General features: G+C 40.5%; 2 protein-coding genes across 4 annotated transcripts in view; one reads left to right on the top strand and one right to left on the bottom strand.

Annotated features, from left to right (window-relative positions):
* CMSS1 (cms1 ribosomal small subunit homolog) overlaps nt 1-23,332 on the top strand; it is a 372,626-nt gene that overhangs the window by 113,460 nt on the left and 235,834 nt on the right. The gene's annotated exons all lie outside the window — the stretch shown is intronic.
* FILIP1L (filamin A interacting protein 1 like) overlaps nt 1-23,332 on the bottom strand; it is a 293,470-nt gene that overhangs the window by 101,830 nt on the left and 168,308 nt on the right. For both annotated transcript variants that reach the window (XM_043448724.1, XM_043448722.1), the window contains 2 exons: nt 6,981-7,233; nt 6,079-6,252 (listed from right to left, as the gene is read on the bottom strand). In XM_043448724.1, coding sequence (XP_043304659.1) covers nt 6,079-6,252; nt 6,981-7,223 — 417 coding nt within the window. In that variant the 5' untranslated portion in view covers nt 7,224-7,233. Of the gene's footprint in view, nt 1-6,078; nt 6,253-6,980; nt 7,234-23,332 lie in introns of those variants that run through there.

Consider the following 23,332-nt stretch of genomic DNA (forward strand, 5'->3'; position numbering starts at 1 on the left):
AAGAATAGCGTGGAAACGTATAAATCACCGTCTGTGAAATACATAGTCGGTGGAAGTTTGCTGTATGATGCACAGAGCGCCAGTCTGGTGCTCTGTGACAACCGAGCGGGGGGGATGGGGTGGGAAGTGGGAGGGAGGCCTAAGAGGGAGGGGACTCCTGTGCCTATGGCTGACTCATGTTGATGTATGCCAGAAACCAACACAGTATTGTAAAGCCCCAATTAAACATTTTTAAAAGAGAAAAGAAGGAAGTAGACTGATTAAAGCAAAAGTAGCGCAGGAGCTTTGGCCAGTGATGAATTCAAATCCATATAAGACCATGGTTTTTGAAAGCATGTGGCTTTCTAGATGAGCTAAACACAAAACTATAACCCATAATACTGATTAATTTTGCCATTTGCTTTTATCATAAAAGATTTAAAATTTGTGACTCTTGAATTTGAAGCCAGTTTAAATTGTACATCCTTAAAAAGCATGTATTTGACTGGGCATCCAAAGCACAAAAATGGCCAAATCATTTTGGAAAAAGAAAGGAATATAGGTATCCCAGCAGACAGAATCAGCTGACCTCTAAACGTTTAAGCTGGCTGTCTAGTTTCTAATATGAGTTTATAATGATGATTTAACACGAAAAAAATTACTTCATGTCATACAGGTGTTCATGACTTTTAATAAATGTGACCACACCTTTTGTGGAGCTGAAATTGCTTGGTTATATTGCCTGCTGGCAGAGTCACTTTTAACTAATGACCACCTTCTGAGAGGGAGGTTGTAGTATTAACTGTCCTGGGTCTCAAGAAACAATAGCTCTCTGAAAACTCCTTCCAGTTGCCCAAACATTAGACTGCATTATAAGGGAAATTCAAATCAACTGCTTTTAGAATTTGAAAGTGAAATAGTGATAGAATCAGCCTTCATTTGGAGATCTTGACATTTGACTTAGAGAAACATTCAGTTTATCACAAGATTGGCCCTAAAGTTAATAAATGAATAATTATTATTGAGGTATATGTGTTTAGTCGCTTATTGTGTGCGACTTTTTACAACCTCACGAACTGTAGCCCACCAAGCTCCTCTGTCCATGGGGATTCTCCAGGCAAGAACACTGGAGTGGGTTGCCATGCACTCCTCCAGGACATCTTCCCAACCCAGGGATCGAACCCAGGTCTCCCGCATTGCAGGCAGATTCTTTACCATCTACGCCATCAGAGACGCTCACAGTAGGTATTTTAGTAAAGCATAAATGAATGACAGGGCAGCTTCATAAGAGAAGCTTCCTCAGATAGCTTCTTGTAGTTAAATGGACATGAATATGAAACTTTGTTCAGCCCAAAAAAGAAAAAAAGAGAAGCTTTAGTTCATCTATTATTACCTTCCGTTGTGTTTTTCCCTACTTAGTTTGTTTGTAGGGACAAGGAAGGAAGATTGGAAAGAATCATTACCTGTTATTTATTACATAACTGTGTAAGGGCTGTCCCTTCCTTCAACCCACTGCCCCCCGCAGGCCTTCCTCATCAGTGATAGCATGATCTTCCACTGGTGGTGTAACTCTGCTCTCCCATTCAGGGCTGAGCATCTCTCACCATCTGGCCTCCTGACCTTTCTGCCCCACCCTTATTCCGTGCTTTCCCCTTTCTCACTTGGTCTTTAGCCACACCAGGCTTCAAGGAGTTCTTAAGGTACACGGCGGTGCTTCGGTACTGCTTTTTTTCAGTGTTGGAACATGGAAACCTTTTCCGCCTTCCACCCCAAATTTTTCCCGTTCTTCCTTTATAACTTTCTCTGCTCACTCCTGCGTAGAATTGTGTGTTCCTTCATATCAGTGAAATGTCGGATTCTCTGGGATTTCCTTCTCTCACCTTCCATGACTCTTGAAGGAAGGCCTAAATTTACTGCATGCTGTTTGGTGCATCAGGTAAGGACCTCATGCTGGTCAACAGCAGAAATTGGAAAGGTGTTGAATAGTGACCTTGCAGAGGGAAAGTTCCTGAAGGAAGTGTAAGTGATCCTAGAGCTATTTTAGCTTATGCTTGAAGTTTTATTCTGTTCCTTCATTTCTCCATACCCCAAATGCTTCTTAGAAATATGCCACTGGTTCTCAGTTCAGTCTCTTCTTCATTCCTGCCACATCAGATGATAGACCTGAGCTCTTCTGAACTCATTTCATTTCACACCAGTTGTGTGTGTGTACTTGCTGAAACCACTTAAGTGTTCTGTACTTCTGGGTTTTTTTTTTTATTATAAATTTAGTGATTGGGCTTGATTTCTAAGAGCAATTGTATTGCCACAGTTTTCTCAAGGTAAAAACTATTTATTAAGTGCCTATTATGCTGTATGTACTTAGTACTATGATAGTTGCCATGGGAGAATTTTAAAGTCTCAGTGCTTATACTCTCACCAGACAGATAAGATATACACATGAAACAATTAAGAGCAGTGTAAGGTGGTGCATCCTTAAGCACTGTGGGACTATCAGAGAACCACTGCCCCTTTTTGATCTGGCCCCACTTGCAGACTGCATGAAGCCTGGGGAAGAAAACAGGAAGACTTAGTCACTTTAGGGGAGTATCAGGTGCAGAAAGATTAACATTGGCTCTTTAATGTTTACCATGCAGTGACAACCTTCCTGCTTATCATTTTAGTCTCCTTGATGTCATATCCTGCCCGCAAACCCTAACACGATCCAACTCCTTGCCAGGATGAAGAAAATCCAGTGTGTTCCAATAGGTTGGATTGTCCCAGTGGTTAAGCAGAATGAAGAACAGAGAATTTGTCAATCTTTTTGCTTTTGGTCACTTAATATATGCTTAGAAAATAATGACCTTTGTTTTAATAACTCCTGAGTCACAGATCACCCTAATTTGGGATTTGATCTTCTTTCTGAGCTATGGCTTTGGTTCTCTTTGTTCTTTTTGGTTGGCCCTTTGAAGATTGTCTTTTTCTTTGATTACCTTGAATGTAGTGGTAGAGATAAAGCTAGTTCAGACAGCTGAGAAGTTATTCAGCTGTTTTAGTAGATCAAAGGTAACCAAATATGCTATTCATAAAATGTGCCATCTTCTTCTCTGTCTTTACTGAAACCTGGTCTTCTTGGATAATAGTAGAATCCTAAAATAGAGACTGCTAATTCTCCCATTGCCTCAGGATCTGAGGCGCTGGGAATGGGGGCATGATTCTCATGGCTCTGCACCACCACTGCCAGACTCTGCTGAAAGCCCTTCCTTGTCTTATTGTCCTCTGAGTGGTGATGGTCCACTGTCATTCGTGTGCAGTCAGCTATTGAGCTTCAGGTCACTCTTGCAATCTACCTTTCTCCTGTCAATCTTGGAGCATTCTGCGTGTGCCAGCTCACCCAACCACCATCAGAAATGAAAGACCAGTATATTGCAAAATGAACACTGTGTGTCTTTTGGCTCCTAGTACTGGAAGTGTGTGGATTGTTAAAGAGAAAGGTTCAAAATATGTGGAACCAGAAGCTAGTCTCTGGAAATTGCCCTTTTTAGTTCCTGGCTTCAGGATTTCTCTAGCTCCATGTAAAGCTCATCCATGCACGTGAGCATATGCTAGATATTTTATCTAGTGTTTTTATGTATTTTTTAGTGATACGGTTTCCTCATATGTCATCCACAGCGTTGCTGGAAGTGGAATTTCTTTATGCTGTACCTGACTAACCCCTGCTCATTCTCTGGTGCTTGGCTTTCCTGATTCTCCTAACTAAACTCGATCCCCTGTTATACTTTCTCATACTGCCTTGTGATTTTCACTACAAAAATTAACATTGTGTGTGTGTGTGTGTGTATAAAATATACTTTTTGTATGATCTTTTGTTGTCTGTCACTCTTTTAGACATTAAGCACTCTGAAGACAGAAACCACAACTATTTTTGTACAGTGAAAATTATAAAATAAAATTTAAAAGCAAAATTATACAGTTGCTTAAAATAAGTACTTTAAGAATTACCTTAAGGTAATGCTAATAAGGTAAGCATGTTGGAAAGAAATAGGAGGTTGAAACAGTCCTGGACTCGGTATTCTTCCCTCACTATCTCCCTATCCATACCCTTTGTGGGCCTATCTTGCAGACCTCCACCTTAAGTCAGTGTTCCTAACATGTGACGTAGCTGAGAACAGTTTGTTTTTCTGAGATATTTTGCATTATGAATAGATAAATCTCCTCTAGTTTGCCCTAGACATAGTTGAGATTTTTTACATTTTTTTAAAAGAACATTATGGCGGGGGGTGGGGGGGGTGGGGGGGGAGGAGAAGGATGGACGAAAACTAAATAATAAATTTTTAGTATGCACATCCTTATCCTGATGTAATAATTACAGTGCTCCCTGGTTGTAGTGGGAACACTTGTCCTCCTTTCTTTTCTTCAGCCCTATCTAGGGACTCATTGTCATACTTTTCCTTTATTGTTTATTGTCTAAATATCTCCGTCATCCATCACTTCCTAGATGGAGGAAGAGGGCAGGCAGCTGGGTGTATATGGTCTTCAAGGAACTGAAAGAGTCTTGTAGCTGAGGAGAGAAATCTATAGGAGGGACGTAGTAGGCAAGAGAAGAAAACGGACAAATCATAGATGTGGGAATATAAGATGTGTGTGTGTGTGTGGTGTATGTCAGGGGGAGGGTATTTCTTGGAAGAGTAATCAGGGAAGGTTGGACTTATAAAGCAGGGCCAAATTATGATTAACTTTCAGGGACACTTTGCAAAGTTAGGATTGCAAGCATTTGCAGAGAGGGTATTTCCAGTTTTGCAGTGTGCAGTAGTTTTTGTAACTAAAACTTTTTCCTACTGATTTCAAGATAAGTTTGAAATTATTCTGTTTCATTTTACACTGAAGTGTTGAGGGGCTATGCCATTTGTGGAGTTCTATGAGGATATGTTCAGTGATCATTAATTTGCATTTGTGAAATTTGTGCTTAATGCTGTTTCACAGTCACTGTGTTGGGAGCTTGGATACAGTTTTAACACTATTGACTTGAATGCGAGTTTGGCTCCTCTTGTTTAAAATTTGGATTAAAGCTCAATCAACACACTTTGGGTGGTCTCATCTTCACCCCTCCGAGAAGCAGATCCATATGACCAAACTCCTTAACAATTTGGCAAGACAGTAGGCTTCTCTCATGAGACACCCAAGACAAGAATAGCAGGGACATTAGCGGTCATTCCTGAGGTAGGTTGCCAGACCATGGGGGAAATTTGTCCAAAACTTGCTTTCACTCTCTTTAGCCTTAGCTTATGCTCCTAGTTGTTTCCTTTTTATAAAAATGAAGAATTATGAAATTTTCCATCAAGGTCTCAGAGGAAAATGGAAGAATAAACTAAGGATGCAAAGGAGTTTCAGAAATGTCAGCAAGTAAAAGAGCAAGCAGTGCTGTATCTGTGCAGCGATGGCCATGCTGAAACTGTTCATCTTTGCCATTGTCCTTGCTGGGCATACTTGGTGGAGGGCAAAGTCTTCACTGTCATTAAACTATTGAAAGAAAAGGAGGATATGGACTCATCTACAATGTATACTTCCTAAGACTCTGTTTCTTGGACAGTTCTTCAGATCATTTCCATTCATGCTCAGAATTTCTATGACATAATACTCCAGTGTTTTCAAATAAATTAACCTCCATGGTTGAACTTTATCTGTTTTTTATTATTGCCTTCTGATCTCTAAAAGAAGTACAGACCCGTGTGTGTGTGTGTGTGTGTGTGTGTGTGTGTGTGTGTCTGGGTCCAAGTGTCTGTGTTTCTTTGCATGTGTGTGTGTCTGTGTCTGTGTTTGTACAAGAAGAAGAGAGGGGGAGAGAGAAAGAGGGAGGAATTCTCTTGCATTTATTAGGTTTTAGTCTGATGTCAAGAAACAAACCCAGTGGGAACATCCTGCTTCCCGTCCATGATTTATTCTCCTTTTCTTTCCTGTAGAGCATGTAGTGTTTATCTACCTTGGGTAGGTTTTAAACATACAACTATAAATAACCGAGAAAGGAGTTACATGTCCTGCTCACCTGCCAGGCCCAGTGCTTTACTAGCTGGGGCGCTTACTTCATCTCCCTAGGTGCACACTCCTGATTACAATACATACCTCATTCATTGGTTTCTCGTAGATGTCCTCCTGCCAAGGGGCAGATTTTGCTTGAAAAGCATCTCGCTGGAGAGCTTCTAGCACCTTTTTTGGAGTGACAAACCCATACTGAGCTTCCAGCAAAGCCAAGTCCATTTTTTCAGCCTTTAAAACGCCTATGACTTCATCTCGAGCCTGTAGGAACAAAAGGCATTTCAGAAAGCCCACTTTATCTACGAGCAGTCTCTGCAAGTGATTTCTTGTGTTGAGTGTTTTTTCTTTTTTCTTCTCTTTCAAATATAAACATCGTATTCCGTTATAGCACCTTTTACAAAAGGTAGCGAAACCATGTCCCTTTATCCTTCTTACAATCTAGTTACACATGAATAATGCTTTTTATTGTGGCAACTAGACAACATGGAGAGAATTCTACATTTTTCGTTGTGTTTGACAAGTAGATAACATGATATTCCTCAGTGGACTGGTATTTTCATATTCAGAAATACGAAATAAGATTGTCCTGTATGTATAGCAGCTGTTTATTTTGTGTAGGTTAATGCTGGGGCAAATCTAGGAGCCAGTTCATGTGAGGTATAGAAGCACCTACTGTCATTTAAAACTGACCCAGAAGTCATCAGCTATTACTGTTACCCTTCCGTGCCTGTGTGCTGAAGCAGCGTGAGTGCAGGATGTGACCTTTCACATGTGCATGCCAATCGCATGTCATCATGACAGCCCTTTTAGATGTGATTAATTACTCTTCGTGTTGCCAGAAGGGAATTCTGGGTATGTGTCCTTACACTTTGCTTTCATGTGCATACAAGTATGAAGCACAGATAGCTACGTCTGTGGCCGCCTAGACGCCAAATTCATAAGCAGCCTTCCCCTGGAAGCATGAGGGTGATAATTCTAAGCCAGCTGACCTGCAGTTCTCCCTCCAGAATGCTGAGAAGAAATAAGAGGTCATCTCTTGAGAGGTCTTCTCCTTGGTGGCCATTGCCACTGTGTGACTTAGGACATGGAAGGATTGCACCCGACTCACTGGTGGGGTCTTTGTCTTGCTGTCTCTGCTGCTTGTCCTCAGGCCCTTGGAGACTGTGATCTTTTCCAGGTCTTGGGAATTGCTCTGGGGCGGAGCCCTCCTTGTCACTGCTTTTGGAACGCATTCTTTAAGGGCTGGAAAGAAGAAAGACAATTTGCAACGCTTAGTGGAAGTGGAATTTTAATAAGAGAACCTATTACTGCTTTGACAAGTCTGCACTCATGTTATATTTACCGAAGCCAAAGACTCAATCTTTCTGAAGTCTACAGCAGAGAAGGGTATTAGCAGATTCATAAATCACAGTCTTATTTACACTTCTGTTTTTAAAATCAACATTTTAAAAAATGTGTTCTGCTTTGATTAAGGCCACTTATGTCCATGGGTAAACAGACTGTATTTGAACTTCGTCCACCAAGCATTCCACCTGAGGGACCTGGGTCATACCTCCAACCTTGGCTTAAGTGCCTACTTAAGACATACTTAACATAATTATAAAATGGTAAATTTGCTAATTATTCTAACTTTCTGCAGATTCACATTGTGGTTCCACAAGGAAACCCTTGTGTAACTTAAAAAATGTTTTTAAATTTCTTAGCCTTTGGTGCTTTAAGATAGAATTATAAGAATTACTGCTACAAAATACTTGGGGTTATTTTGTTATGATGGTAAAGTCTAATATTAAAGGAATGAAGGCTTGGTTCCTGGCTGCATCCCTGACATTCTGCTAAAATTCCAGAACTGTCCTTGGATAAGTCAAGGTTTTATATTTAGAACCCTTATCTCCAAAATAAGAACCCTAGTGCCTATGGTAGTTGATTTTTATGAAAACTATATAAAATAAAGTAATACTTGAGGGACAATTTTAGCTGTACATCTTAGTATATAGGTATTGAAATTAATTTACAATAGCACAATAATTTGTTCCACCTTTGAGGTTTCTAATGAAAAAGGAAAATATCAATTGAACTTACAGTCTACTTCAGTGATGTTCAAAGAGATTGTTAGTTTTACTCATTCCTACAAGTCAAAAAACTATCATCATCATTGGTGCCTTGCTTTTCATTTGTAATAATATTTCTTTAAAAATCAGAAGGGGTGGAACTTCCCTGGTGGCCCCGTGGCTAAGAATCTGCCTGCCAATGCAGGGGACATGGGTTCCATCCCTGGCCTAGGAGCTGAGATTCCACATGTTGCAGGGCAGCTTAACCCGCGTGCCACAACTACTGAACCCGCGCACTGCAGCTGCTAAAGCCCGCTCACCTAGAGCTCGCTCTCACAATCAGATGAGCTACTGCAATGGGAAGCCCACACTACCGCAACTGGAGAGGAGCCCCGCTCACCACAGCCAGAGAAACCCCACGGACAGCAGTGAAGAGCCGGTGCACTGCATCATAGACCCCTACAGCCAAAATGACATTAAAAAAAATTCTGGCGGGAACTCCCTGGTGGTCCAGTGACTGGGGCTCTGGCGTCCACTGCAAGGGGGCACAGCTCTATCCCTGGATGGGGAACTAGGAATGGCCAAAAGGAAAGAAAAAATCTGGAGAAGTTCAAGCATACAGAGAGGTGTGAAAATACAGTGAATCACTACATGCTACCACACAGATCTGTAAAATCTCTATTTATTACATATTTGGGTAATATCTTACAGATTAACCTGAACAATCCAATACATTAGAAAATAGTTTTTTAAGCAAAATATTATAGATAGAATAGAATCCCCTATGTACGTCTTCCTTAACTCACTTTCTGCATATCCTACCCCATAAGTAACCGTCTTGAATTTGGTGTTTATTCTTCCCATGCATGTTTTATACTTTATATTTTTAATGCATGTGCATATATTGCTGAGCCATTTATAGTATTACTTTGCAGATTTTCAAACCTAATGTAAACATAGCATATTGAGTGTAGCATTCTGAAAGTTTTTTTGTACTATATTTTTGAGATTCTTACTTGTTCCATTTTACTTATTTTACATATTTGACTGTTATATGGTATTACACTGTATGAATAATCCACCATTTACTTATCCATTTTACTGTTGATGGATATTTAAATAATTTACATGCTTTTAGTGTTAGAAAAAAATGCAGCTGTGAACATATTTTTACATTTTCTTCCTGTGTACATGCAGTTCTTCAGGTATTCTTTATGACGTTAAGAGTGGGATTTTTGGACTCTGCCATATTGTATTCTCCACATTACTAGGGATTACTGCTCTCCTGAGTGGAGTACCAATTTATAACAGAGTATAAGTGTTCTCCTTGCTCCATATCTTCAACAACACATGCTATTATGGAATTTATACCAATCTGGTAAATGAAATGGTATCTGATTTGCATCCTGAATTAATAAGAGCAGCATCCTTTTATGTGTTTAGATGCCATTTGAGTTTCTTCATAAATTGGTTGTTCATAGTCTTTGCCCATTTTCCTTTTGTAAATATTAGTTGTGTTTTTCTTCTGAATTTATAGGAACTCATTACATATTCTATAAGTTACTGTTTTGTTGATTAAATGTTTTGCTGTTATTTCTTCTGATAGTAGCTTAAACATTTTCACTTTATGTCTTTTGTGGTAAAGAAATTTTCAATTTAATTTAGTCCAGTTGATCGGTTTTTAAATCAGCTTTTTGTTTTACAGTACTGTGTTGGCTTCCGCCATACATGAGCATGAGTCAGCCGTAGGCACACGCGTGTCCCCTCTCTCTTGAACTGTGCTCCCACCCCACCCCACGCCTGTAGGTTGTCACAGAGAACTGGGTTTGAACTCCCTGCATCATACAGCAGATTCCCACTGGCTCGCCATCTGACACGTGGTAAACTATATGCTTCGGTGCTACCCATTCAGTTCTTCCCACCGTCTCCTTTCCCCTCTGTGTCCACAAGTCTGTCTCTATTTTTGCATCTCCATTGCTGCCCTGCAAATAGGCTCATCAGTACCCTTCTAGATTCCATATATGTGCATTAATATATGATACTTGTTTTTCTCTTTCTGACTTAACTTCACTCTGTATAATAGGCTCTAGGTTCATCTACCTTATTAGAACTGACTCAGATGCGTTCCTTTTTATAGCTGAGTGATATTCCATTGTATATATGTACCACAACTTCTTTATCCATTCATCTGTCAATCGACATCTAGGTTGCTTCCATGTCTTATCTGTTGTAAACAGTGCTGCAATGAACATTGGGGTACCTGTGTCTTTTTAAGTTATGGTTTCCTCAGGGCATATGCCCTGTAGTGGGATTATTGGGTCATATGGAAGTTTTATTCCTAGTTTTCTAAGGAATCTCCATACTGTTCCTCTTAGTGGCTGTATCAGTTTATATTCCCACCAACAGTGCAAGAGGGTTCCCTTTCTCCACAGCCTCTTTAGTCTTTACTGTTTGTAGATTTTTTTTATGATGGCCATTTTGACTGGTGTGAGATGATACCTCACTGTAGTTCTGATTTGCATTTCTCTAATAATAAATCAGTTCTTTTCTTTATAATTTGCATTGGAAACCAAAGTTTGAGCAGTGGCAGTATAATAGAATGGTTAAGACCATGAACTCTGGAACCACTCTGCCTGAGTTCATACCTCTCCTCCATTACTTACTGGCTATAAAACTTTGGCAAATTACTTGGTACCTCTCTGCCTTTCTCATCTGTAAAATGAGGAGATAATAGTAGTATATTCATAACCTAAAGTTGCTGTGAGGATTAAATTAGTCAATACATGTCATATGTTTGCCACATGCCTAATACAATATTATCACCAAATAAACATTATCTTTTATTATTAACATTATTAACTTTTCTTTTATTCCCTCCAATTTTATAGTGATTCTGTATTACCTTTATAGTTAGAAAAAAATTTAAGAACTAAAGCAAGTTTATTTGATTATCTATTTTATCTAATGAATTGTGAACCATGAATTCAGGGAGAAAGAAAAGAAGTTTGAAAGAATGGTTTTGTGTCTTTCCTGGGTACTCTATTGAAGAAGTGAGTTCCACCTTGCTGGCACCACTTGAGAAATCAGAGTACAGAAGAGTTTAGGAACCTTAAGGACTTCATAACTAACCAGCTAAGCCTCTATTCATCTCTCCACCCATCCTTCAACAAGCATTTATTGAAGGCCCACTGTGTTTCCTGCACTAAATTGGTTATTTATGGTGTGACTGTCTTAATTTTCTTAATACAGGTGGTACACTTTCAAGTGTAAAGTTTATGGAAATAGTTTGTAAATCTGGGGTCATGAAAAGTGCACTGAACTAGACAGAAGTCAGGTGAAAAAAATTCTATCACAAATCAGTTGTGGGACTTAGTTAAGACGTGACCCTCCCTGAGTGCAGTGTGTGGTTTGTGTGATTTGTGAGGTGAGGGGGTGAGGAGGTGATCTCTATGGCCCCCTTTCTCCTAGGATATATAATGAGTCTTGCCACTGTGCCTTTCTTTTAGCATAGATTGTCAATAGTGTATTTCAAAGACATGAATTTGTGGGTCTGCATCCTATAGGAAATCCACAGAAATCTAAACGCTGCATATGGATATGCAGTAAACCTGTGACTAATGGTTTTCACCAGAGTAGAGATCACAGTTAAAAGACAGCGCTTAAGGAAAGAGTCCCAGAATTAATTTTCAACTGAGAATTGTTCAGTAGCCTCATCATCATAATCAGGCTGTAAAAGCAGAACTTGAAGGTGTTAGTGGCTTACCTGTTTATTATGTATTTTGTCAGTAACAAACCAACTGTCAAGTGATACTAGTGGGACACCCTGCCTTAACGTTACAGTGTCCATCTGGGGAAATTTAAAACATTCACTTTCAAAGTTTTAACAAGTCATGTAGTATGTTTTCTCTATAATTCGTGTTCATTCTGACTTTCCTCCATCACACATTTATTTCCTCTGTTAGCTGCTAGAGATCAACAGTGATGGTGGTGGTAATGTTGATGATAGCTAATACCTAATGAGTAGTTACTACATGCCAGGCATTCTTCTAAGCATTTTACATTTATTAACTCATTCAGTTCTCCACAACAACCCTATGAAGTGTGGGGATATTATTATCTCTATTTACAATGAAGAAATGGAAGCACCAATGAAGGCTGGAAGTAAGTGGAAGAACTGGGATTTGAATCCAGACGACCCAGCTTGACTAGCTGTGCTCTTAAAAAATCGTGTCGCATGCTATCATACTGTACTGGATATAAGGCTGGATATACTGCCAAGGACAGGTGCTTATAAACGCCCTGTCTGAGATGGGTACAGACATCATGTGTGAAGAATGCTTGTAGCCTTGCTGAAGAGATGACTCATCAATAATTACAGTAGAGGTGATCAGTGATTTGTGGCAGTAGTTGTCCCTGACTGTCCACTACTTGGCCTTCCCTGGTAGCTCAGCTGGGAAAGAATCAGCCTGCAGTACAGGAGACCTGGGTTTGATCCCTGGATTGGGAAGATCCTCTGGAGAAGGGAACGGCTACGCACTCCAGTATTCTGGCCTGAAGAAGTCCATGGAGTGTATAGTCCATGAGGTTGCAAAGAGTTGGACATGACTGAGTGACTTTCACTTTCACTCCACTACATATAATAAGTCCAGGAAAGGATTTATTTATTTGAGAAATGCACAAGCATAAAGGGAGTATATTTTTATGTAGGGATGGAAGGTTAAGATATATAGAATTTTTGACTGTAGAAAGCCCCATTATGTGTATATTTGTGTACTAATAAATAATGTTCCTATACTAGCATATTAATAAATGCTGTGTTCCTTATATTCAAAAATAAAAAGGAAAAATATTAACAAAAAATAAGAAATCCAGTTTTTTTTCTCCCACCCCATTGGATTATCTTGATCACCTCAGGGAGATCATTACTCTGGCCTATAGGCATAATGGAAGGTTGTTAATGTAGAGTAGATATGTTTAAAACACTTAAATATTATGTACCACTTTGTTTATATAAATGTTCTCACATGAAAGACAGGCCTTCAGTTTCTTCTATCTAATATTAATAGTCTCCACTCATGTGTCCCATGGGATTTCTGACCTGGTGTTTCATACCTACTGGCTATTCAAGAAAATGACTGATTTGTTCCTTCTACTTTGTGGGCTATCCACAATTTAGGTAACATTGCTAAATAACTGTGGCTTAAAACTCTGTAGGTCACTGCATTTTCAGTCGTCTTGTGGCTCAACTGGGTGTGAATGGGCTAAGATGGGCTCACTACATATCTGACTCTCAGCTAGACAAACTTGATCTCAGCCAGATCATCTCATTTCTGCTCCACGTGGGCTTTCAGCCTCTGGTGGGCTAGACCAGGCTTCCCCATACAGCGGACTCAGGGCAGCATCCCAAGAGTATGATGAACAGTGATCTGTGGCAGTAGTTGTCACCGACTCTCCCCTGCATTGCTTATTCTCCCCTACTCCAAGTCTTCAGGTTTTTTGGTAAAAGAGCATTACAAGGCCACCCCAAATTCAGGAAGTGGGGAAACAGATTCCATTTCCTGATGGAAGGAGCTGCAGAGTCACATTGCAGGGGGCTGGGAAGAATTAACTGCAGCCATCTTTGAAAAACGCTTCGTCCGTCACACTGACAGATTCATATTGCTGTGAAAATCAAATAGAAGCCTAGTTTAAAAGAGGTCAGATGTGTTTGGTTCTTTACTTCTTTTAGTTTGAAGCTTAGGGTTATTTTTGTGACTTCTATGGTGCATTTCTGTGCTTTCGTCTTACCCAGGTAGTCAAATGTGGAACAATGGCCTACTGATAAGAATCAACTTGTATTCTGTTACTATTTAGTAAGGATTCCTCTGTCACCATTAATCTTATCCAAGGTATGCCTTCCAGAATTCCAAGATAATGTAAGTTTCTGTTTAGCAGGGTAGCTTGCTAAGCATTGCTCATAAGCAGTGCTCGTTGAGTTTAAGGCAACTCTGAACTACCACAGGGCTTCCCAGGAGGCACTCGTGGTAAAAGAACCCACCTGCCTGTGCAGGTTTCACGTACCAGACGCAAGTTCCACCCCTGGGTTGGGAAGGTCCCCTGGAGGAGGACATGGCAACCCACCCTAGTATTCTTGCCTGGAGAATCCCATGGACAGAGGAGCCTGGTGGGCTACAGTCCGCAGAGCCGCAGAGTTGGACTCGACTGTAGCAGCTTAGCATGAAGCACAGGCTGCTACAGAAAACTGAACAGATCTCCATATACACACTGTCTTCCCTCACCTCTCATTCTTTTTTTTTAATTGAGTTATAGTTGATATACAATATTATATGTTACAGGTGTAAAATATAGTGGTTCATCATTTTTAAAGGTTGTATTCCATTTATAGTTATTATAAAATATTGGCTATATTCCTCCTCACCTCATTGTTAAAGTGAGTTGAGTGAAATCCTCCAGGAGTGCACAGATCATCTGCCAATGATGATATTTATAAGTGATTTTTTTTTTAAAAAAAGGAATGAGCTGAAACGTTTTTATGTTACGTTTATCCTTTTTAAATTGTTTAGAGCTTTTCTGAAACCATATATCTTCTTTGGGGACTAGGGAAAACAGCTTCAGCATTCTTGCTGGTGCTCAGTTGGGTTTGTGAGCAGACCCTTCATGTGCAGACTTCGGGTTGACTGAGGAGTGTGTGTCTCCGCGTGTTTACAGTGGTGGAGTTTCCTTATGCTTCTGCCAACAACCACAAAACGACCAGTAATGAGAAGTAATTAAGTATTGAGAGGAAGACAACAAAGATGTGGATTTCATGATTCTCTCATGCTTTGTATTATCACTGACTTCATTGTTTCTCTTGGCAAATTTTTTATGCATCTGGGCTTGGCCCAGGGGTGCGTACTGAGGAAAAGAAAAACTTTGTAATAGCAGCAGTGGTTTGGGATTTTCAGGTTGCAAAGGGAAAAAATGGAATGGAAAATTGCTTTTGTCTATAACAAATTATGATGCCTTACTCTGCATAACTGTCGCTAGTGACATCATGCCTAATGGTTTTGCAAAGAGGAAACCTGCCTAGCTGTCAGGTTTAACACAGCCTAATGTGTTGATTATCTGTGACTCTCGGAGCCATAGAATGGCAGCCTTCAGAAATGTAAGAGAGTGATAGACTGGGAATCAGGAAACAGGACTTCTGATCTCAATTCTGCTTTTAATTAGCTAGGCTCTGGGTCGTAGCTCGTAAAATAAGGATATTAGGCTGGGTTGGCCCCATGAGGTCATTCAGGATGAAATAAGGTTTATTTCCTTTGACCTCTACCCTGGTCCTCACTCCCTAATGGGCCCCCCGTACTACAGAATCTGTGCCTGAGACTAGATGATCTCTGAGGTCCTGGGACTTCCCGCTTTAGAATTTTGTGCTTCTCTGTTGTCTTGTATCTATGGATACAAATACAGTGCACTTGGCCCTGAGAAGCAGATTCTGCTTTGTTTTCCTACGCAGTGACCTCGGTCAGTTTTTCTTTGGCGTAAGCTGGTTGAAATTGTGATATATTTTGGTAAGGATGTGTTCATGCAGAAGAAGGACAAATAGAATTTTTTGCAATTATTTACTTAATTTAGTTACAGGAAATAGCCAAATGTCATTTGAGGCCCATGTTAACTACCACCTCCCCCCAGCGTACAAGCCCCTACTCAACTCCTTATTATAAATGTTGAATTTTCTTAATCATTCTTTCTTTGTATAACAAAAACTGCTTATTCGACATAATTGGATGCTACTTAGACATAATTTAGTCTCTGCATACCTGTGTATTTCCATGTTTGAATGGTGAAAAGAGGTTATTTGGCTGTATAAAAGAACTTCAAAATGCCTCAGTGAAAGAAATTGGTTGTGGTCTTGATCATTTACTATGATATCGGGTAACCAATCAAAACTACTCCAATTTAAAGAAGAAAATAACAATGATAACTTACAGTAATCCAGTACTTAGCAAATAAATACTAAATGCTTTCTTTTGGTTAACTCCTTTAGTCTTCTCAAAAACTTTTTCTCTGTTTTGCAATAGAGGAAACTGAGGCATAGCTGCTAAGTAACTTGCTAAAGGTCATACTGCTAGAAAGTAGTGAAGCCAGGTCCCAGCATGGGCGTCTGGCTTTAGAATTCAGCAAATCACCATGCTGTATCTACTTAGGGTCTCATAAGAAGGTATACTTAGTAAAGGAAAATACCCTGCTTCAACACTGTTATTCAGTAAACATTTATGAAGTACTTACTGTATCAGTTATCATATTTGCTAATTTGTGCAAGCTTATTTTTGTATCTGGACTAATGTCTGTTTTGTTGATGTGTTTGTACAGTTTTTTGTACAGTTGTATGGTTTTTTGTACAGTTTTTTGTACAGTTAATTCTGGCTACCCAGAATTACACAAAAATCTGAATATTAATGAATTCACAACTTCTGGCCCTTTCAGCAATCGGTCTATTCAGTAGAGATGTTTTGTTTTCATGCATCATTTATGTGCAGAAACTAAGCCACAAAGTGACTTTTCTCAGACACTTGGCTGGCATCTTGGGTGTGGGCAGAGGGGGCATGGCAAGAAAGACTGAGATTATGGGATCACATGGATCTGGATGTGAATCACTACTCCAGCATGTTAACTCTGTGGCCTTGAACAACGTACTGTACCTCTGTGAGCCTTCAGACGTAAAATGGAGATAATGCTACCTGGTCATGAGTTTATTGTTCATACTCTGTGAGCTTAGGGTCCCTGTTGTTCATGTCTGTCTCTACAGTGTTCAACAGAGTTGGACCTCAGCAGGGATTCATTGGAATGACTGAATCATGCAGTCCTCAATAGAGTTGATTGGCTATAAGTATCAATAGGGACTGCCTCATAGTAAAGATGAGTCATCTGTGAACCCTGGGCTAGAAATTCAGAAAAATGGTACTGAGAATCTGATAGAAGCAGCTAATGTGTATAGACCTCTTACCACATGCCGGGTGCTATCTTAAATGCTTTGTGTAAGTCATCATTTAATCTTAAAGAGTTTGACCCTTAGTAAAGACTGTAGGAAAGGGCATGGTGAAGCTAAACTAAGGGTGGAGACTCTCAAAGACAAAAATTAATATCAAGATGAGGGTAGTCCCCTTCATGAATCACAGCCTTGTAGCGGCAAAAGGACGTAGTGCTGTGCATGGCCATCTAAGACAGATGGGTTATAGTGAAGAGTTCTGACAAAATGTGGTCTGCTGAGGGAGGAAATGGCAGCCCACTGCAGTATTCTTTCCTGGAGAATCCCATGAACAGTATGAAAAGGCAAAAAGATATGACCCTGAAAGATGAGCGCCCCAGATCAGAAAGTGTCCAATGTCCTACAGGGGAAGAGCGGAGGACAATTACTAATAGCTCCTGAAAGAATGAAGCAGCTGGGCCAAAGTGGAAACAACACTTAGTTGTGGTGAAGGTAAAGTCCGATGCTCTAAAGAACAATATTGCATAGGAACCTGTAATGGTAAGTCCAGGAATCAGTTTACCTACTGGACGTGGTCAAGCAGAGATAGCAAGAGTGAACATGGATGTCTTAGGGAATCAGTGAACTGAAATGGACAGGAATGGGCAAATTTAATTCAGATGACCATTATATCTACTACTGTGGGCAAGAATCCCTTAAAAGAAATGGAATAGCACTCATAGTGAACAAAGAGTTTGAAATGCAGTACTTGGGTGCAATCTCAAAATCAGCAGAATGATGATGATTCATTTCCAAGGCAAGCCAATTCAACATCACAGTAATCCATGTCTATGCCCCAACCTTTGATGTTGAAGAAGCTGAAGTTGACCAGTTCTATGAAGACCTACAAGACCTTCTAGAACCAACACTAAAAAAAGATGTCCTTTTCATCAAAGGGGATTAAAATGCAAAAGTAGGAACTTAAGAGACACCCGGAATAACAGGCAAGTTTGGCCTTGGAATACAACATAAGTAAGGTAAAGGCTAGCAGAGTTTTACCAACAGAACACACTGCTCCTTGGAAAGAAAACTATGACAAACCTAGGCAGCATATTAAAAAGCAGAGACATCATTTTGCCAACAAAATTCTGTGTAGTTAAAACACTGGTTTTTCCAGTACCCATATACAATGTGAAAGTTGGACCATAAAGAAGAATTCCACTGAGCACCAAAGAACTGTTGCTTTCAAATTGGGGTGCTGGAGAAGACTCTTGAGAGTCCCTTGGACTGCAAGGAAATCAAACCAGTCAATCCTAAAGGAAATTAACGCTGAATATTCATTGGAAGGACTGATGCTGAAGCTGAAGCTCTAGTACTTGGGCCACCTGATAGGAAGAGCCACCTCATTGGAACAGACCCTGATGCTGGGAAAGGTTGAAGGCAAAAGGAGAAGGGGGCAGCAGAAGATGAGATGGTTGGATGGCATCACCTCACCAACTCAGTGGACATGAGTTTAATCTAACTCCAGGAGATAAAGAAGGACAGGGAAGCCTGGTATGCTAACAGTCCATGGAGTCACAAAGAGTCAAACACAACTTAGTAACTGAACAACAACAATCAGGGTAGTGCGGGTACCTCCACAAAGTTTAGTGTGTGTGTTTGCACACATGTGGGTGGAGACGGGACACTCGGTCCCCAAGACTGACTAGAAAATTGCAGTTAAAGTCACTGAATTCTCAGAACCTTTATCATACATACCCTGACCCTTGGTTCCACCTCACCCTCACCTCCCTGATTACAGGTTCACATGCGTAAAATGAGTTCAACATCCGCCACACCCCTTTTTATTTGACGGCACCTTGAACAGTCCTTAGTCCTGTTTTTATGTCTGTGACATAATGCAGTGCCATTTAAACTCATTTGTAGGAAGTTTGGGGGATGAACTGTTTTGATGGCAAGATGGCTGCATAACGCACAGTCAGTCTGTGCCAACTGGAGGACGCTCTTCGCCAAGGGACAACCTTGAAAGTGATTCAGTGCCTTAAATTTGAATGTGTTTAACATTTAGGGAGCAGACTGTCGGCTGGCTTTACATTTCCACTTGGATTTCCCCCTCTCTCTGTGTGGATCCATAAAGCTATAACTTAGTTCCCTGAAAGGAGAATGGAAAGAGAAGTAGTAAGATTATGGGGTTCTCAGCAGAGCTGGTTGAGCCCTTAATATTAACTGTCCCATGGTAAATGTGATTCATCTATGAAAATACTGGCTATAAATAGATGTTAATAGTGCTCAGTTGCAGATCAGCCAGGTTGTGCTTGCATGGCCACATTTGGGAAAAAAATCCTGTTGAGTATTTTATTGGGTTTCTCTTAAAATGAAAAAATAAAAGTTTGTTTCCTTTTATTGCCCTAGTCACCCACATTTGAAGACACTAAATTCAGCCAGCTAAGCAGAGCTATCTGATGGCTAAAAAACACATATTGAAAACCAGATAACCTAATTTAGCAATGGCCCCCCTTTATCTTTTTCTTCCATTTTCAGTAAAAGTCATTGACACATTCCCTTAAAGGTGTTTTTACTTGTAGGGAAGGCATGAACAGGGCTTCAGAGAAGGGAATAGAACTTGGGGATCTGTGATTCAGGTCCATATTCTTAAGAATTCTGATTCCTAAAAGAAATTCAGGGTTACTTTAACATCAAGTGTGAGGTTCAGAAGGCAGTGTAGTCATCTCATCCATCTCCCATAGTATGAGTCAGTTCAATCAGTTCAGTCGCTCAGTCGTGTCCGACTCTTTGCAACCCCATGAACCGCAGCACGCCAGGCCTCCCTGTCCATCACCAACTCCCGGAGTCCACCCAAACGCATGTCCGTCGAGTCGGTGATGACTTCCAACCATCTCATCCTCTGTCGTTCCCTTCTCCTCCTGCCCTCAATCTTTCCCAGCATCAGGGTCTTTTCAAATGAGTCAGCTCTTCGCATCAGGTGGCCAAAGTACTGGAGTTTCAGCTTCAGCATCAGTCCTTCCAATGAACACCCAGGACTGATCTCCTTTAGGATGGACTGGTTGGATCTCCTTGCAGTCCAAGGGACTCTCAAGAGTCTTCTCCAACACCACAGTTCAAAAGCATCAATTCTTCGGCGCTCAGCTTTCTTTATACGTCCATACATGACTACTGGAAAAACCATAGCCTTGACCAGACGGACCTTTGTTGACAAAGTCAACGTAGTATCAGGCACTAGGTATTTTCTGTGCCCATCTACGCCATTGTTACACATTGTCCTGTGCCCATCTATGCCATTGTTACACAGCCTTAAGTGTCTGAGGGCTTCCCTGGTGGCTCAAATGGTAAAGAATCTGCCTGCAATGTGGGAGATCTGGGTTTGACCCCTGGGTTGGGAAGATCCCCTGGAGAAGGAAACGGCAACCCACTCTAGTATTCTTGCTGGAGAGTCCCATGGACAGAGGAGCCTGGTGGGCTACAATCCATGGGGTCGCGAAGAGTCAGACACAACTGAGCGACTAACACACACAAGTGTCTGAAAGTGCTTCCTTGTGAGCTGAAATACAGCTCCCAGGATCTTTATTCATTTATCCTTCTCCTGCCTCAGGAGCTAAGTCAAGCAAGGCTGCCTCTCTTGCCACATGGTGGCCCTTCAGTGGGAAGTACTCTGTTCTTTTTTCCAGATGTAACACTCACCACACCTCACGTTGTGTGGTTTAGTCTCCGTCATCCAACACACCATCTCACCACACATTTTGATTACACCCCATTTGAATTACACTTCATTAGGTTAGGTGTTTCTGAAAGAAATGCATAGAGTTGGGCGTGATTTCCCAGATAATAAACACAACTAAAGTAATGAAATGGTAAGAGTATATACTTAGGGAAGACCTCAGTCTTCTGATATTGGATCTCAGTATAGATCAGATAATTTGATAGTAGGCATTTAATGAAGACTTATTCCAGTTTTGCTTATCAGATGAGTGCTTGTAATACCTTTCATGTGTACATTGCTCTTTATATCAGTAAATAGGTATTCACCCTGTTTTTTAAGATAGAGAGTTTGAGGTTCAGAAAGCTTAAATAACTTTGGTTAATAAACCTTGAGCCAAAACTGAAAGCTCAGGCGTTCTGACATCCCTTTCTCTCCATCTCATGCTAGATTTCTCAACACTGTGCTTTTTATAAACTTGGATATGTTCTTTGGTTGCTTGTCCACAAAGTGCTCGAGTCAGAGAAGCTGCTATGCTGTAGATACAGAATAAACAGCCTGCCAATGGGGTCTAATAGAGCAGACTTACATCATGGCTTTTCTTAGCTGTGTGTTCTGAAGAAAGGACAAAAAGAAATATAAAAATCTCTGAGTATAAATAGTTGATTTATCCAAGTTTTCCATTACAAATCAGTGGCTCTTTAAATATTCTTTTCTCATTTAAGGTTGACACAGGACTGGGAATGTTTTCCAGATCTTTGTGGAATAGAACAGAAGAAGAAAATTATTTTCATATAGTCCAAGTTAACTTTAAGTGCATTTTAAAATGCCACACTCCCAGCACTAGATCAGTGCTCTTGAAAATCATATGATTCTTTTAACAGTTTTCAAACTACATCACTTTTCATATTTCTTCCAAGTCTGCTCTCTGTATTTTCTTAGAAGCATGGTGATATTGAGCCAGTCACTTAACCTTTCTATTCTCTTTGAATTTTTGTCTCTTTGGCTCTTGGAACCAGTTTCTTCCAATCTCCTTCTTCTGAAACCCACTGGAAATTAATGTGCCCATGGTCATGACCAGATGCAGACCCAGAAGCCAGAACTCTTGCCTACAGCTCTGTTGCTGTTTCCATAGCAACGCTACATGTTCAACAGGCCAGCCCCTACTTCTTCAGCCCTAGAAAGATATGAATCTTAAAAGAAAAAAAATGCATGTTTATAGAACCCAAGTTCAGTTCAGTCGCTCAGTCATGTCTGACTCTTTGCGACCCCATGAATCGCAGCACGCCAGGCCTTCCTGTCCATTACCGACTCCCGGAGTCTACCCAAACCCATGCCCATGGAGTCAGTGATGCCATCCAGCCATCTCATCCTCTGTCGTCCCCTTCTCCTCCTGCCCCCAATCCCTCCCAGCATCAGGGTCTTTTCCAATGAGTCAACTCTTCACATGAGGTAGCCAAAGTATTGGAGTTTCAGCTTCAGCACCAGTCCTTCCAATGAACACCCAGGACTGATCTCCTTTAGGATGGACTGGTTGGATCTCCTTGCAGTCCAAGGGACTCTCAAGAGTCTTCTTCAACACCACAGTTCAAAAGCATCAATTTTTCGGTGCTCAGCTTTCTTCACAGTCCAACTCTCACATCCATACATGACCACTGGAAAAACCATAGCCTTGACCAGACGGACCTTTGTTGGCAAAGTAATGCCTCTGCTTTTTAATATGCTATTTAGGTTGGTCATAACTTTCCTTCCAAGGAGTAAGTGTCTTTTAATTTCATGGCTGCAGTCACCATCTGCAGTGATTTTGGAGCCCATAGAACCCAAAGTGTCCCACAAATTTTTGTTGACTTTCTCAACCTCTTCCTCACCCATTAGTTGACAGTAAGTCACCCTGACTGCCTTTCGGCCTCCTCTTGGCTAGACCTACCTAGTGTAATAAAGAGCTCAGAGATGAATGGGAGATTTGAGATCAAGAGTTTCCATCTACAGATTCCAAATGACATCTTTCCTTTTTCTTCTTTTATCTACTGACCTGTGACTGGAATAGAGTGATAGTGTGTTACTAAAACAAATGTTGCAGCTGGTAACATCCCAGAGCAGTACTCAACCTTGCAGCCATTTTATTTCTCCTTTCCCACATCTACCGTTACTTAGTCTATCTTCCTGTACTGAGGAACAGGTCCCAGCTTGCCTTCTGCTTGCTAGACATTTGCGTCTAGTCTGGCTCATGTACACTTGATCTTATTAGGGGAAAAGAAGGAAACTAAATTTGTAAAACTCCGATTATTTGCCAGATGATATGACTCATGCTTTCTATTCTTTACATCTCTTTTTTAAAAAAATTCAAACACATGGACTTGATATTATTCTCCTTATTTTAAAGATGAAAAAACTGACATTGATAAATTCACAATTGAATAGAAATATAGGTTCAAGACTAAATACAGAATACCAACAAATGCTGTAAATAATGTCCAATGTACAAAGTGTGTTGGGAGTATTTGAGAGGAAATGTCTAACTGTGCCAAAGATTGGTGAGTGAAAGCACCTCAGAGATTAAGTTGAACCTTGGAGGATAAGAGTAGCTGGCTCATACGTACAGGCTGAAGGTGGATGAAGAATAGTGTGTGGCAA

This window comes from Cervus canadensis, chromosome 27, assembly GCF_019320065.1.
Source record: "Cervus canadensis isolate Bull #8, Minnesota chromosome 27, ASM1932006v1, whole genome shotgun sequence".
Classification (NCBI taxonomy): Eukaryota; Metazoa; Chordata; class Mammalia; order Artiodactyla; family Cervidae; genus Cervus; species Cervus canadensis.